The sequence below is a fragment of the Mytilus californianus genome, unplaced genomic scaffold (assembly GCF_021869535.1).
Source record: "Mytilus californianus isolate M0D057914Y unplaced genomic scaffold, xbMytCali1.0.p SCAF_14, whole genome shotgun sequence".
In the NCBI taxonomy this organism is placed as follows: domain Eukaryota; kingdom Metazoa; phylum Mollusca; class Bivalvia; order Mytilida; family Mytilidae; genus Mytilus; species Mytilus californianus.
This window is the reverse complement of record NW_026262626.1, coordinates 5066022-5082136: the sequence shown is the minus strand read 5'-3', so window position 1 is coordinate 5082136 and position 16115 is coordinate 5066022. Positions and strand designations below refer to the sequence as shown.

The 16115-nt window shown below is 44.6% G+C and overlaps 1 protein-coding gene across 1 annotated transcript in view; it reads right to left on the bottom strand.

The window, feature by feature from the left end:
* The window catches only part of LOC127724874 (mucin-16-like), a gene marked incomplete at its 3' end in the record, with an annotated part of 75791 nt that overhangs the window by 23027 nt on the left and 36649 nt on the right, over positions 1–16115 (bottom strand). The window contains exons 22-29 of the mRNA XM_052231879.1: positions 15991–16029; positions 15095–15190; positions 14402–14725; positions 14081–14320; positions 13805–14032; positions 13319–13633; positions 10382–13123; positions 10235–10276 (exon numbers count right to left, since the gene is read on the bottom strand). Of these exons, the coding sequence (XP_052087839.1) occupies positions 10235–10276; positions 10382–13123; positions 13319–13633; positions 13805–14032; positions 14081–14320; positions 14402–14725; positions 15095–15190; positions 15991–16029 (4026 nt within the window). The remainder of the gene's footprint in view (positions 1–10234; positions 10277–10381; positions 13124–13318; positions 13634–13804; positions 14033–14080; positions 14321–14401; positions 14726–15094; positions 15191–15990; positions 16030–16115) is intronic.

Sequence of the window (16115 nt, the reverse complement as noted above, 5' to 3'; positions counted from 1 at the left end):
TCGTTGTCTCGGCTGTAGTTCCAGTAGTCTGTGAGACAGTGGTTCCTTCGGTGCTTGATACTGTAGTGCCAGAAGTTTGAGACACGGTTGTACCTTCGGTGCTTGTAACTGGCGATGTCGTAGTTTCAGTTGTGCCTGTTGTTGTCTCAGCTGTAGTGCCAGCAGTTTGAGGAACAGTTGTACCTTCGGTGCTTGACACTGTTGTGCCCGTAGTCTGAGAGACGGTTGTACCTTCGGTGCTTGATACTGTAGTGCCAGTAGTTTGAGGAACAGTTGTACCTTCGGTGCTTGACACTGTTGTGCCAGTAGTCTGAGACACGGTTGTACCTTCGGTGCTTGTCACTGGCGAGATGGTAGTTGCGATTGTGCCTGTCGTTGTCTCAGCTATAGTTCCAGTAGTCTTTGAGACAGTGGTACCTTCGGTACTTGATACTTTAGTGCCAGTAGTTTGAGACACGGTTGTACCTTCAGTGCTTGTCACTGGCGAGATGGTAGTTGCGATTGTGCCTGTCGTTGTCTCGGCTGTAGTTCCAGTAGTCTGTGAGACAGTGGTTCCTTCGGTGCTTGATACTGTAGTGCCAGAAGTTTGAGACACGGTTGTACCTTCGGTGCTTGTAACTGGCGAGGTCGTAGTTTCAGTTGTGCCTGTTGTTGTCTCAGCTGTAGTGCCAGCAGTTTGAGGAACAGTTGTACCTTCGGTGCTTGACACTGTTGTGCCCATAGTCTGAGAGACGGTTGTACCTTCAGTGCTTGATACTGTAGTGCCAGTAGTTTGAGGAACAGTTGTACCTTCGGTGCTTGACACTGTTGTGACAGTAGTCTGAGACACGGTTGTACCTTCGGTGCTTGTCACTGGCGAGATGGTAGTTGCGATTGTGCCTGTCGTTGTCTCAGCTGTAGTTCCAGTAGTCTTTGAGACAGTGGTACCTTCGATACTTGATACTTTAGTGCCAGTAGTCTGAGACACGGTTGTACCTTCAGTGCTTGTCACTGGCGAGATGGTAGTTGCGATTGTGCCTGTCGTTGTCTCAGCTGTAGTTCCAGTAGTCTGTGAGAAAGTGGTACCTTCGGTGCTTGATACTGTAGTGCCAGAAGTTAGAGACACGGTTGTACCTTCGGTGCTTGTAACTGGCGAGGTCGTAGTTTCAATTGTGCCTGTTGTTGTCTTAGCTGTAGTTCCAGTAGTCTGTGAGACAGTGGTTCCTTCGGTGCTTGATACTGTAGTGCCAGAAGTTTGAGACACGGTTGTACCTTCGGTGCTTGTAACTGGCGAGGTCGTAGTTTCAATTGTGCCTGTTGTTGTCTCAGCTGTAGTGCCAGTTGTTTGAGGAACAGTTGTACCTTCGGTGGTTGACACTGTTGTGCCAGTAGTCTGAGAGACGGTTGTACCTTCGGTGCTTGATACTGTAGTGCCAGTAGTTTGAGGAACAGTTGTACCTTCGGTGCTTGACACTGTTGTGCCAGTAGTCTGAGACACGGTTGTACCTTCGGTGCTTGACACTGTTGTGCCAGTAGTCTGAGACACGGTTGTACCTTCGGTGATTGTAACTGGCGAGGTCGTTGTTTCAATTGTGCCTGCTGTTGTCTTAGCTGTAGATCCAGTAGTTTGAGGAACAGTTGTACCTTCGGTGCTTGACACTGTTGTGCCAGTAGTCTGTGAGACAGTGGTACCTTCGGTGCTTAATACTGTAGTGCCAGAAGTTTGAGACACGGTCGTACCTTCGGTGCTTGTTACTGGCGAGGTCGTAGTTTCAATTGTGCCTGTTAGTGTCTCAGCTGTAGTGCCAGTAGTTTGAGGAACAGTTGTACCTTCGGTGCTTGACACTGTTGTGCCAGTAGTCTGTGAGACAGTGGTACCTTCGGTGCTTAATACTGTAGTGCCAGAAGTTTGAGACACGGTTGTACCTTCGGTGCTTGTAACTGGCGAGGTCGTAGTTTCAATTGTTCTTGTTGTTGTCTCAGCTGTAGTGCCAGTAGTTTGAGGAACAGTTGTACCTTCAGTGCTTGACACTGTTGTGCCAGTAGTCTGAGAAACGGTTGTACCTTCGGTGTTTGAAACAGTAGTTCCAGAAGTTTGAGACACGGTTGTACCTTCGTTGCTTATCACTGGCGAGGTAATAGTTGCGATTGTGCCTGTTGTTGTCTCAGCTGTAGTTCCAGTAGTCTGTGAGACAGTGGTACCTTCGGTGCTTGATACTGTTATGCCAAAAGTTTGAGACACGGTTGTACCTTCGGTGCTTGTAACTGGCGAGGTCGTAGTTTCAATTGTGCCTGTTGTTGTCTTAGCTGTAGTGCCAGTAATTTGAGGAACAGTTGTACCTTCGGTGCTTGACACTGTTGTGCCATTAGTCTGAGAAACGGTTGTACCTTCGGTGCTTATCACTGGCGAGGTTGTAGTTGCGATTGTGCCTGTTGTTGTCTCAGCTGTAGTTCCAGTAGTCTGTGAGACAGTGGTACCTTCGGTGCTTGATACTGTAGTGCCAGAAGTTTGAGACACGGTTGTACCTTCGGTGCTTGTAACTCGCGAGGTGTTAGTTTCAATTGTGCCTTTTGTTGTTTCAGCTGTAGTGCCAGTAGTTTGAGGAACAGTTGTACCTTCGGTGCTTGACGCTGTTGTACCAGTAGTCTGAGAAACGGTTGTACCTTCGGTGCTCGAAACTGTAGTGCCAGAAGTTTGAGACACGGTTGTACCTTCAGTGCTTGTCACTGGCGAGATGGTAGTTGCGATTGTGCCTGTTGTTGTCTCAGCTGTAGTTCCAGTAGTCTGTGAGACAGTGGTACCTTCGGTGCTTGATACTGTAGTGCCAGAAGTTTGAGACACGGTTGTACCTTCGGTGCTTGTAACTCGGGAGGTCGTAGTTTCAATTGTGCCTTTTGTTGTTTCAGTTGTAGTGCCAGTAGTTTGAGGAACAGTTGTACCTTCGGTGCTTGACACTGTTGTGCCATTAGTCTGAGAAACGGTTGTACCTTCGGTGTTTGAAACAGTAGTGCCAGAAGTTTTAGACAGGGTTGTACCTTCGGTGCTTATCACTGGCGAGGTGGTAGTTGCGATTGTGCCTGTTGTTGTCTCAGCTGTAGTTCCAGTAGTGTGTGAGACAGTGGTACCTTCGGTGCTGGTCACTGGCGAGGTTGTAGTTTCAATTGTGCCTGTTTTTGTATCGACTGTAGTGCCAGTAGTCTGTGAGACAGTTGTACCTTCGATGTTTGAAACAGTAGTGCCAGAAGTTTGAGACACGGTTGTACCTTTGGTGCTTATCACTGGCGAGGTGGTAGTTGAGATTGTGCCTGTCGTTGTCTCAGCTGTAGGTGCACTAGTCTGTGAGCCAGTGGTACCTTCGGTGCTTGATAGTGAAGTGCCAGAAGTTTGAAACACGGCTGTAACATCGGTGTTTGTCACTGGCGAGGTTGTAGTTTCAATTGTGCCTGTTGTTGTCTCAGCTGTAGTTCCAGTAGTCTGTGAGACAGTGTTACCTTCGGTGCTTGAAACTGTAGTCCGAGAAGTTTGAGACACGGTTGTACCTTCGGTGCTTGTTACTGGCGAGTTCGTAGTTTCAATTGTGCCTGTTGTTGTCTTAGCTGTAGGTGCACTAGTCTGAGACACGGTTGTACCTTCGGTGCTTGATAGTGAAGTGCCAGAAGTTTGAGACACGGCTGTACCTTCGGTGCTTGTCACAGGCGACGTTGTAGTTTCAATTGTACCTGTTTTTGTTTCGACTGTAGTGCCAGTAGTCTGTGAGACAGTGGTACCTACGGTGCTTGATAATGAAGTGCCAGAAGTTTGAGACACGGTTGTACCTTCGGTGCTTGTCACAGGCGAGGTGGTGGTTGCGATTGTGCCTGTCGTTGTCTCACCTGTAGATCCACTAGTCTGAGAGCCAGTGGTACCTTCGGTGCTAGATACTGAAGTGCCAGAAGTTTGAGACACGGTTGTACCTTCGGTGTTTGTCACTGGCGAGGTGGTATTTGCGATTGTGCCTGTTGTTGTCTCAGCTGTAGTTCCAGTAGTCTGTGAGGCAGTGGTACCTACGGTGCTTGATAGTGAAGTGCCAGAAGTTTGAGACACGGTTGTACCTTCGGTGCTTGTCATTGGCGAGGTTGTAGTTGCGATTGTGCCTGTTGTTGTATCAACTGTAGTTCCAGTAATCTGTAAGACAGTGGTACCTTCGGTGCTTGAAACTGTAGTGCCAGAAGTTTGTGACACGTTTTTACTTTCTCTGCTGGTCATTGACGAGATGGTAGTTGCATCTTTTTCTGTCGTTGTTTCAGCTGTAGTGCCAGTAGTTTGAGAAACAGTTGTACCTTCGGTGCTTGAAACTGTAGTGCCAGAAGTTTGAGACACGGTTGTATCTTCGGTGCTTGTTACTGGCGAGGTGGTAGTTGCGATTGTGTCTGTTGTTGTCTCAGCTGTATTTCCCGTTATCTGCGAGACAGTGTTAATTTCGGTGCTTGATACTGTAGTGCCAGTAGTCTGTGACATGATTGTACCTTTTGTTCTGGTCACTGGCAAGGTGGTAGTTGCGAGTGTGCTTGTAGTTGTCTCAGCTGTAGTTCCAGTAGTCTGTGAGATAGTTGTACCTTCGGTGCTTGAAACTGTAGTGCCAGAAGTTTGAGGCACGGTTGTACCGTCGGTTCTTGTTACTTGCGAGGTTGTTGTAACGATTGTGACTGGTGTTGTCTCAGCTGTAGTGCCAGTAGTTTGAGAAACAGTTGTACCTTTGGTGCTTGATACTGGACTGCCAGTAGTCACTGGCGAGGTGTCAGTTGCGATTGTGCCTGTCGGTGTCTCAGCTGTTATTCCAGTAGTTTGTGAGACAGTTGTTCCTTCGATGCTTGATACTGTAATGCCAGTAGTCTGAGACACGGTTGTACCTTTTGTGCTGGTCACGAATGGCGAGGTGTTAGTTGCGATTGCGCCTGTCGTTGTCTCAGCTGTAGTTCCAGTAGTCTGTGAGACAGTGATACCTTCGGTGCTTGATACTGTAGTGCCAGTAGTCTGAGACACGGTTGTACCTTCTGTGCTGGTTATTGAGGATGTAGTAGTTGCGACTGTGCCTGTTGTTGTATCGACTGTAGTGCCAGTTGTCTGTGAGACAGTTGTACCTTCGGTGCTTGATTCAGTGGTGCCAGCGGTCTGAGACACGGTTGTACCTTTTGTGCTGGTCACTGGCGAGGTGGTAGTTGCGATTGTGCCTGTCGTCGTCTCAGCTGTAGTGCTAGTAGTATGTGAGACAGTTGTACCTTCGGTGCTTGATACAGTGTTGCCAGTAGTCTCAGAGATGGTTGTACTTTTGGTGATGGTTACCGGCGAGGTGGTAGTTGCGACTGTTCCTGTTATTGTCTCGGATGTAGTGCCAGTAGTCTGTGAAACCGTTATACCTTTAGCTATAAAACGAGAAAGGTGCTGTTTTTAATACAGAAATATATGTGTATTTATATATTCTTGTGTGGATACCAGATAAAAAGAATAATATTTTTTTGTTATATATCGCGCATGTGTTATATATCGCGCATGTGTATATATCGCGCATGTGTATATATAATTATTTTGTGTGTATATTATAGTTTAAACTTAATATATACATATATAAATAATAAAATGTAAAATATTTCAAATGACAGACAATTCATTTGAAAAATCGTTGTCGCTTCTAAAGCTAAAAGTGTTGAATTTAGGAAAAATATATGAACAAAACTGATCAATGATACCAGGCTTATAATTTAGTATGCAAGCAGAGTGTTTCGTCTACTTAAATCTTATGAATGTCGTACATTCAATATGAATAATATTGGTGCCTTTCAAAAAGTACATAATTTCTACATAAAAGACCCTACCTGTTGTACCGTCAACTGTAGTAATATTCGTGTTACCTATAAAACACATGTTTTTGTTTCCTTAAACAAACATCCTACCTGATACATATATTTTAGCATTAGGTAATGAATATTTCAGACTGTTTATGAAGTCTTCACACTAAATCTGTTGGATGTGCTCTAATGGATGTTTTAACCTCGGAAAACATGATTTATTTATCAGATGTTGTTGGCTTTCAACTAGCTGTCAATATCTGCAAGGACTCTTAGGTCGGTAATTTGCGTCTATTGTCTTTTTTGTCTTTTTAATTGTCTTTTGTTTTGTGCTTCGTGTCGTGTCGATTTGATGATTCAAGCCTTTTCCAGCAGATTATAACAGTTTTTCTTATGTTATGCTTTTTCACCACTTTGCCATATTAGTGCGTTTGAAATTAACCTTACGCAATATATCATTTTGAACTACGATGCGAACGATAAACCCTTGTCTTATTATTGTTAATGGGGTTTACTAAACTAATTTTTAGGGCTCAGATGGTTGCAGAATTTATGGTTCTTTAACATGTTTAAGGAGACAGATTAATACAAACACTTTTTGCCTGTTTCTGAATCAGACATGTCACTATGTAAATGTAGTTTTCTTTTTGATGTATTATTTTCATTTCATCGTAAATGTCGTTTACACTAATTATGTTTCGATGCGCAAAGTTTACCCCGCCCATATAGTTTTTTTTCTCCATTAAAATCGTGGTAATAACTTTCACAGTATCCACGTTTACAGCAGATGTACTAGTAACCATATGAACCACGAAGGCTAATTAAAACTTCCATTATAAGATAGCATATCAAACATTTTTATGCAAAAGATTTGCACAGATATGTTTAATATGAATAATGCTATTCTGTTATACCGAGAAATATAAGCTCTCTAACTTGAGCTCGTATGTACATTAAATGCGACCCCTTTTATGACATACAAAAATTGACACAATTTGTATATAAAAAATATACTCTACCTGTTGTTGTGCCGTCATCTGTCGTGATTGAACCTATAAAACAGTTTTTGTGTAAGTTAAAACAAACATGTATCCATATATAAGTCCGACTTTGTAGAAAATACTTATACTGCAAATGAGTATAAGTTCCCCGTCTCTGTATCGCATTTACATTTACATGAACTTCATAACAATATCTTAAAGATCAACTTGTTTTAAATGAACAGACAGGATTGACATTCGGATTTTCAAACTCAAATGTCAAATACAGACACAGATATAGAGGCATTTTTAAAAATGTGCAATGAAAATATTCATATGGCATTATATTACTAGTATTTCGTCAACTTACAACTTACAAGCAAATGGGTCGAGTGTTTATCAATTAAAAAACAAGACATATTTTATTGAAAGGTTTTTTTAATGACTATTATCTAATAATGTTTTTGTGTAAATTCGCAGATGTGTCCTTTGATAACGTGCTTTCTTTTTGAAGTCAGAATAACCAGTACTATGAACGCTTAGAAGTTGTATCTCACATACACATCTGCAAAGACGTCTAATTTCAGAGCAACATTTAATCGAAACTAAGTTTAACTAGAATTAAATTTGAAAGAAAACCTGTTTGAGAGTTTAAAGAGACAAAGAACCAATCAAATATGAAAAAGATTTTCCAGACGGCATGTTGAGCCTGAAACACGGTTGTACATTAACCGGGTTTATACTAACATGAGCAACACGATGGGTGCCTGATAAGAAGCAGGATCTGCTTACCCTTCAAGAGCACCTAGGACTACTCACGGTTTTTGGTAGGGTTTGGGTTGTTCTGTCTTTAGTTTTTTATGTAGTGTTTTGTATACTTTTGAATGTCTTTTTTCTTTTTTTATTTGCCATGGCGTTTGCAGTATTTTCGACTTTTAGTTTTGATGTTCCTTTGATACCTTTTGTCTTTCTTGTACCTTCAGTGGTGGTTACTAGCGCGTTTGTTGCGGATGTGATAGTCGTTGTCTGAGCTATAATACTTGTAGTATGAGAGTCGGTTGTACCTTCGGTGCTTTTCACTGACGAGGTGGTAGTTGCAACTGTTCCTGTCGTTGTTTCAGCTGTAGTGCCAGCAGTTTGTGATACTGTTGTACTTTCTGTGCTTGTCACTGGCAAGGTACTAGTTACAAATGTCCCTGTTGTTGTCTCAGCAGTAGTGCCAGTAGTTTGAGAAACAGTTGTATCATCGGTGCTTGACACTAATGTTCCAGTAGTCTGAGAGACGGTTGTACCTTCGGTGCTGGTCACTGGCGAGGTTGAAGTTGCGATTGTGTCTGTTGTTGTTTCAGCTGTAGTTATAATAGTTTGTGAGACAGTTGCACCTTCAGTACTTGATAAAGTGGTGCCAGTAGTCTGCGACACGGTTGTACCTTCTGTGCTGGTCACTGGCGAGGTGGTAGTTGCAATTGTGTCTGTTCCTGTCTCATCTGTAGTGCCAGTACTTTGAGAAACAGTTGTACCTTCGGTGCTAGAAACTGTAGTGCCTGTAGTCTGAGACACGGTTGTACCTTCTGTGCTGGTCACTGCCGAGGTAGAAGTTATAACTATCCCTGTTGTTGTCTCAGCTGTAGTGCCAGTAGTTTGAGAAACAGTTGTATCTTTGGTGCTTGACACTGTTGTTCCAGTAGTCTGAGTGACGGTTGTACCTCCGGTGCTGGTAACTGGCGAAGTTGTAGTTGCAACTGTCCCCGTCGTTGTCTCAGCTGTAGTGCCAGTAGTTTGAGAAACAGTTGTGTCTGCGGTGCTTGATACTGTTGTTCCAGTAGTCTGAGAGAAGGTTGTACCTTCAGTGCTGGTCACTGGCGAGGTGGTTGTTGCGATTGTGCTTGTGGTTGTCTCAGTTGTTGTTCCAATAGTCTGTGAGACAGTTGCACTTTCGGTACTGGATAAAGTGGTGCCTGTAGTCTGAAACACGGTTGTACCTTCTGTGCTGGTCACTGGTGAGGTGGTTATTGCAATTGTGCCTGATGCTCTCTCATCTTTAGTGCCAGTAGTTTGGTAAACAGTTGTACCTTCGGAGGTAGAAACTGTAGTGCCAGTAGTCTGAGAAACGGATGTACCTTCAGTGCTGGTCACTGGCGAGGTGGTTGTTGCGATTGTGCTTGTGGTTGTCTCAGTTGAAGTTCCAGTAGTCTGTGAGACAGTTGTACCTTCGGTGCTAGATACTTTTGTGCCAGTAGTCTGAGACACGGTTGTATCTTCTATGCTGGTAACTGGCGAGGTAGTAGTTGCAACTGTCCCTGTCGTTGTCTCAGCTGTAGTGCCAGTCGTTTGAGAAACAGTTGTACCTTCGGTGCTTGACACTGCTATACCAGTTGTCTGAGAGACAGTTGTACCTTCAGTGCTGGTCACTGGTGAGGTGGTAGTTGCAACTGTGTCTGTTGTTGTCTCAGCTGTAGTTCCATTCGTCTCTGAGACAGTTGTATCTTCGATGCTTGATACAGTGGTGGCAATAGTCTGAGAGTCGGCTGTACTTTCTGTGTTGGTCAATGGGGAGGTGGAAGTTTCGGCTGTGTCTGTGGTTGTCTCAGCTGTAGTTCCAGTAGTTTGAGAAACAGTTTTACCTCCTGTGCTTGACACTGTTATGCCAGTAGTCTGAGAGTTGGTTGTTCCTTCGGTGCTGGTCACTGGTGAGATGGTAGTTGCGATTGTGCCTGGTGCTGTCTCATCTGTAGTGCCAGTAGTTTGAGAAACAGTTGTACCTTCGGTACTAGATATTGTAGTTCCTGTAGTCTGAGACACGGTTGTACCTTCTGTGTTGGTCAATGGGGAGGTGGAAGTTTCGGCTATGTCTGTGGTTGTCTCAGCTGTAGTTCCAGTAGTTTGAGAAACAGTTTTACCTTTTGTGTTTGACACTGTTGTGCCAGTAGTCTGAGAGTCGGCTGTACTTTCTGTGTTGGTCAATGGGGAGGTGGAAGTTTCGGCTGTGTCTGTGGTTGTCTCAGCTGTAGTTCCAGTAGTTTGAGAAACAGTTTTACCTCCTGTGCTAGATATTGTAGTGCCAGTAGTCTGTGACACGTTTGTACCTTCTGTGCTGGTCTCTGGTGAGGTGGTTATTGCAATTGTGCCTGATGCTGTCACATCTGTAGTGCCAGTAGTTTGAGAAACAGTTGTACTTTCGGTGCTAGATATTGTAGTTCCTGTAGTCTGAGACACGGTTGTACCTTCTGTGCTGGTCACTGGCGAGTTGGTAGTTGCGGCTGTGCCTGTTGTCTGAGCTGTAGTGCCAATAGATTGAGAAAGAGATGTACCTTCGGTGCTTGACACTGTTGTTCTAGTATACTGAGAGACAGTTGTACCTTCCATGCTATTTACTGGTGAGGTGGTAGTTGCGATTGTGCTTGTCGTTGTCTCAGTTGTTGTTCCAGTAGTCTGAGACACGGCTGTACCTTCTGTGCTGGTCACTGGCGAGGTGGTAGTTAGGGTTGTGCCTGTTGTTGTCTGAGCTGTAGTGCCAGTTGTTTTTGAGACAGTTGTACCTTCGGTGTTAGATACTGTAGTGCCTGTAGTCTGAGACACGGCTGTACCTTCTGTGCTGGTCACTGGCGAGGTAGTAGTTGCAACTGTTCCTGTTGTCTTAGCTGTAGTGCCAGTAGTTTGAGAAACAGTTGTATCTTCGGTGCTTGACACTGTTGTTACAGTACTCTGAGAGACGGTTGTATCTTCGATGCTGGTCACTGGCGAGGTGGTTGTTACAACTGTCCCTGTCGATGTATCAGCTGTAGTTCCAGTAGTCTCTGAGACAGTTGTATCTTCGGTGCTAGATACTGTAGTGCCAATATTTTGAGACGCGGTTGTATCTTCTGTGCTGGTAACTGGCGAGGTAGTAGTTGCAACTGTCCCTCTTGTTGTCTCAGCTGTAGCGCCAGTCGTTTGAGAATCAGTTGTACCTTCGGTGCTTGACACTGGTGAGGTGGTAGTTACGATTGTGCCTGTCGTTGTCTCAGCTGTAGTACCATTAGTTTGTGAGACAGTTGCACCTTCGGTACTTGATAAAGTGGTCCTAGTTGTCTGAGACACGGTTGTACCTTCTTTGTTGGTCAATGGGGACGTGGAAGTTTCGGCTGTACCTGTTGCTGTCTCATCTGTAGTGCCAGTAGTTTGAGAAACAGTTGAACCTTCGGTGCTGGTCACTGGTGAGGTGGTTGTTGCGATTGTGCTTGTCGTTGTCTCAGTTGTAGTTCCAGTAGTCTGAGACACGGTTTCACCTTCTGTGATGGTCACTGGCGAGGTGGTAGTTGCGGCTGTGCCTGTTGTTTTCTGAACTGTGGTGCTAGTTGTCTGTGAGACAGTTGTACCTTCGGTGCTAGATACTGTAGTGCCTGTAGTCTTAGACACGGTTGTACCTTCTGTGCTGGTCACTTGCGAGGTAGTAGTTGCAACTGTCCCTGTAGGTGTCTCAGCTGTAGTTCCAGTAGTCTCTGAGACAGTTGTATCTTCGGTGCTAGATATTGTAGCACTAGTATTTTGAGACGCGGTTGTATCTTCTGTGCTGGTAACTGGCGAGGTAGTAGTTGCAACTGTCCCTGTTGTTGTCTCAGCTGTAGCGCCAGTCGTTTTAGAATCAGTTGTACCTTCGGTGCTTGACACTGGTGAGGTGGTAGTTGCGATTGTGCCTGTTGTTGTCTCAGCTGTAGTTCCAATCGTCTGTGAGACAGTTGTATCTTCGGTGCTTGGTACAGTGGTGGCAGTAGTCTGAGACACGGTTGTACCTTCTATGTTGGTCGATGGGGAGGTTGAAGTTTCGGTTGTGTCTGTTGTTGTCTCAGCTGTAGTTCCAGAAGTTTGAGAAACTGTTGTACCACCTGTGCTTGACACTGTTGTGGCAGTAGTCTGGGGGACAGTTGTTTCTTCGGTGCTGGTCACTGCCGAGATGGTAGTTGCGATTGTGCCTGTCGTTGTCTCAGCTGTAGTGCCAGTAGTGTGTGAGACAGTTGTACCTTCGCTGCTAGATATTGTAGTGCCAGTAGTCTGAGACAGGGTTGTACCTTCTGTGCTGGTCACTGTCGAGGTGGTAGTTTCGGCTGTCCCTGTTGTTGTCTCAGCTGTAGTTCCAGTAGTCTGTGAGACAGTTGTAACTTCGTTGCTTGACACTGTTGTGTCAGTAGTCTGAGAGACAGTTGTACCTTCGGTGCTGGTCACTGGCGAGGTGGTAGTTGCGTTTGTGTCTGTCGTTGTCTTAGCTGTAGTTCCAGTAGTATGTGAGACAGTTGTACCTTCGGTGCTTGACACTGCTGTGCCAGGAGTCTGAGGGACAGTTGTACCTTCTGTACTGGTCACTTGCGAGGTGGTAGTTGCAATTGTGCCTGTTGTTGTCTCATCTTTAGTGCCAGTAGTTTGAGAAACAGTTGTACCTTCGGTGCTAGAAACTGTAGTGTCTGTCGTTTGAGAGACGGTTGTATTTTCGGTGCTGGTCACTGGTGAGGTGGTAGTTGCGATTGTGCCTGTTGTTGTCTCAGCTGTAGTTCCAATAGTCTGTGAGACAGTTGCACCTTCAGTACTTGATAAAGTGGTGCCAGTACTCTGAGTCACGATTGTACCTTCTGTACTGGTCACTGGCGAGGTGGTAGTTGCAATTGTGCCTGTTGTTGTCCCATCTGTAGTGCCAGTAGTTTGTGAAACACTTGTATCTTCGGTGCTAGACACTGTAGTGTTTGTAGTCGGAGACACGGTTGTACCTTCTGTGCTGGTCACTGGCGAAGGGGTAGATGCGTCTGTGCCTATTGTTGTCTCAGCTGTAGTGCCAGTATTATGAGAAACAGAAACTGTTGTACCTTCGGTTCTAGATACTGTAGTGCCTGTAGTCTGAGACAGGGTTGTACCTTCTGTGCTGGTCACTGTCGAGTTGGTAGTTTCGGCTGTCCCTGTTGTTGTCTCAGCTGTAGTTCCAGTAGTCTGTGAGACAGTTGTAACTTCGGTGCTTAACACTGTTGTGTCAGTAGTCTGAGATATAGTTGTACCTTCGGTGCTGGTCACTGGCGAGGTGGTAGTTCCGATTGTGTCTGTGGTTTTCTCAGCTGTAGTTCCAGTAGTCTGTGAGAAAGTTGTACCTTTGGTGCTTGACACTGTTGTGCCAATAGTCTGAGGGACAGTTCTACCTTCTGTACTGGTCACTGGCGAGATGGTAGTTGCAATTGTGCCTGTTGTTGTCTCATCTTTAGTGCCAGTAGTTTGAGAAACAGTTGTACTTTCGGTGCTAGACACTGTTGTTTCAGTAGTCTGAGAGACGGTTGCACCTTCGGCGCTGGTCACTGGTGAGGTGGTAGTTGCGATTGTGCCTGTTGTTGTCTCAGCTGTAGTTCCAATAGTTTGAGAAACAGTTGGACTTTTGGTGCTAGACACTGTTATTTCAGTAGTCTGAGAGACGGTTGTACCTTCGGTGCTGGTCACTGGTGAGGTGGTAGTTGCGATTGTGCCTGTTGTTGTCTCAGCTGTAGTTCCAATAGTCTGTGAGACAGTTGCACCTTCAGTACTTGATAAAGTGGTGCCAGTACTCTGAGTCACGGTTGTACCTTCTGTACTGGTCACTGGCGAGGTGGTAGTTGCAATTGTGCTTGTTGATGTCTCATCTGTTTTGCCAGTAGTCTGAGAGATGGTTGTAACTTCCGTGCTCGTCACTGGCGAGTTGCTAGTTGCGATTGTACCTGTTGTAGTCTCAGCTGTAGTTACAGTAGTCGGTAATACAGTTGTACCTTTGTTGCTTGATACAGTAGTGCCAGTAGTCTGAGACACTGTTGTACCTTCTGTGCTGGTCACTGGCGAGGTGGAAGTTGCGACTGTGCCTGTAGCTGTAGTGCCAGAAGTTTGAAAAACAGTTGTACCTTCGGTACTTGACACTGTTGTGCCAGGTGTTTGAGTGATGGTTGTACCTTCTATGCTGGTTTCCGGCGAAGTGGTTGTTGCGATTGTGCCTGTCGTTATCGCAGCTGTAGTTCCAGTAGTCTGTGAGACAGTTGTACCATCGGTACTTGATAAAGTTGTGCCAGTATTCTGCGAAGCGGTTGTATCTTCTGTGCTGGTCACTGGCGAGGTGGTAGTTGCAATGGTGCTTGTCGTAGTCTCAGCTGTAAATCCAATAGTCTGTGAGACAGGTGTACTTTCGGTGCTTGATACAGTGGTGCCAGTAGTCTGAGAGACGGTTGTACCTGCGTTGCTGGTTACTGGCGAGGTGGTAGTTGCGACTGTGCCTGTTGTTGTCTCAGCTGTAGTGCTAGAAGTTTGAGAAACAGTTGTACCTCCGGTGCTTGACACTATCGTGCCAGGAGTCTGAGTGACGGTTGTTCCCTCTGTGCTGGTTACCGGCGAAGTGGTTGTTGCGATTTTGCCTGTCGTTGTCTCAGCTGCAGTTTCAGAAGTCTGTGAGACAGTTGTTCCTTTGGTTCTTGATAAAGTGTTGCCAGTATTCTGCGATGCGGTTGTACCTTCTGTGCTGGTTATTGGCGAGATGGTAGTTGCGACTGTGCCTGTTATCTCAGCTGTAGTGCCAGAAGTTTGAGAAACAGTTGTACCTTCTGTGCTTGACACTGTTGTGCCAGTAGTCTGAGAGACGGTTGTACCTTCGGTGCTGGTCACTGGCGAGGTGTTAGTTGCAATGGTGCTTGCCGTATTCTCAGCTGGCAACACTAGTCCAGTAGTCTGTGAGATAGGTGTACCTTCGGTGCTTGATACAGTGGTGCCATTAGTCTGAGAGACGGTTTTAACTGCGGTGCTGGTAACTGGTGAGTTGGTAGTTGCGACTGTGCTGGTTGTTTTCTCAGCTGTAGTGCCAGAAGTTTGAGAAACAGTTGTATATCCGGTGCTTGACACTAATGTGCCAGGTGTCTGAGTGACGGTTGTTCCCTCTGTGCTTGTTACCGGCGAAGTGGTTGTTGCGATTGTGCCTGTCGTTGTCTCAGCTGCAGTTTCAGTAGTCTGTGAGACAGTTGTTCCTTTGGTACTTGATAAAGTGGTGCCAGTATTCTGCGAGGCGGTTGTACCTTCTGTTCTGGTCACTGGTAAGGTGGTAGTTGCGACTGTGCCTGTTGTCTCAACTGTAGTGCCAGAAGTTTGAGAAACAGTTGTACCTTCTGTGCTTGACACTGTTGTGCCTGTTGTCTGAGATACGGTTGTACCTTCGGTGCTGGTCACTGGCGAGGTGTTAGTTGCAATGGTGCTTGTCGTATTCTCAGTTGTAGTTCCAGTAGTCTGTGAGATAGGTGTACCTTCGGTGCTTGATACAGTTGTGCCAGTAGTCTGAGAGACTGTTGTACCTGCGGTGCTGGTAACTGGTGAGGTGGTAGTTGCGACTGCGACTGTCGTTTTGTCAGCTGTTGTGTCAGTAGTCTGTGAAACTGTTATACCTTCGGCTGTAGAACGAGAAAGGTCCAATTTTTTTTTTATATAAAAATATATGTGTATATATATATTCTTGTGTGGATACCAGATACACAGAATGATATTTATGTTTTGTATATATCGTGAATGTGTATATAGAATGATATTGATGTGTGCGTGTATATTGTATTTGAAATGTATAATATAAATAGATAAATAATTATTTGTAACATCTTTTGAATGGCAGACAATTCATTTAATAATCGATGTAACTTCACAAACTAATAGAGTTAACTTTAGAAAAATATGTGAACAAAAATCATCAATGATACCAGGCCAATAATTTAGTACGCAAGACAAGTGTTTCGGTTACATAAAACTCATAAATTTTACCAGAATCAAAAAGTTAGAAAACCAAGTTAATTACGATGTTAAAATTAAAGAGCACTGAACACCATAACTTCTAAAAAGAGTGTCCCAAATCTGGCTGAGGCTATGATTACTTGCGGTAGAATAACCTTTATGCTTTATTTTGGCTCATATTTTGGTCATCTTTGTACAGAAATATTTGTTTGACTGATTTAAAATCGTGATGTAATAAGAAAACGAAGAGAAAAAAGAAAATGCAAAGATTTCATGTATCAAATGTTTACGTTGACCATTGCATCGAAGAGAAAACCTATATATTTGCAAGAACACCAGGAGACTATTTTTGAATGACTTTGCCCTACTGTTGAGCTCTCTAACTGGGATGCACATGTATATTTAATATGAATAATATTGATGCCATACAAAAAGTACACAATTTTTACATAAAAGAACAACACCCTACCTGTTGTTGTTCCGTCAACTGTACTTATCTTCGTTGAACCTAAAAAACGCATGTTGTGTTTCTTAAAATAAACATTCTGTCGATACCTATATTTCAGCATTGCATTAGGTAATGAATTTCTCAGA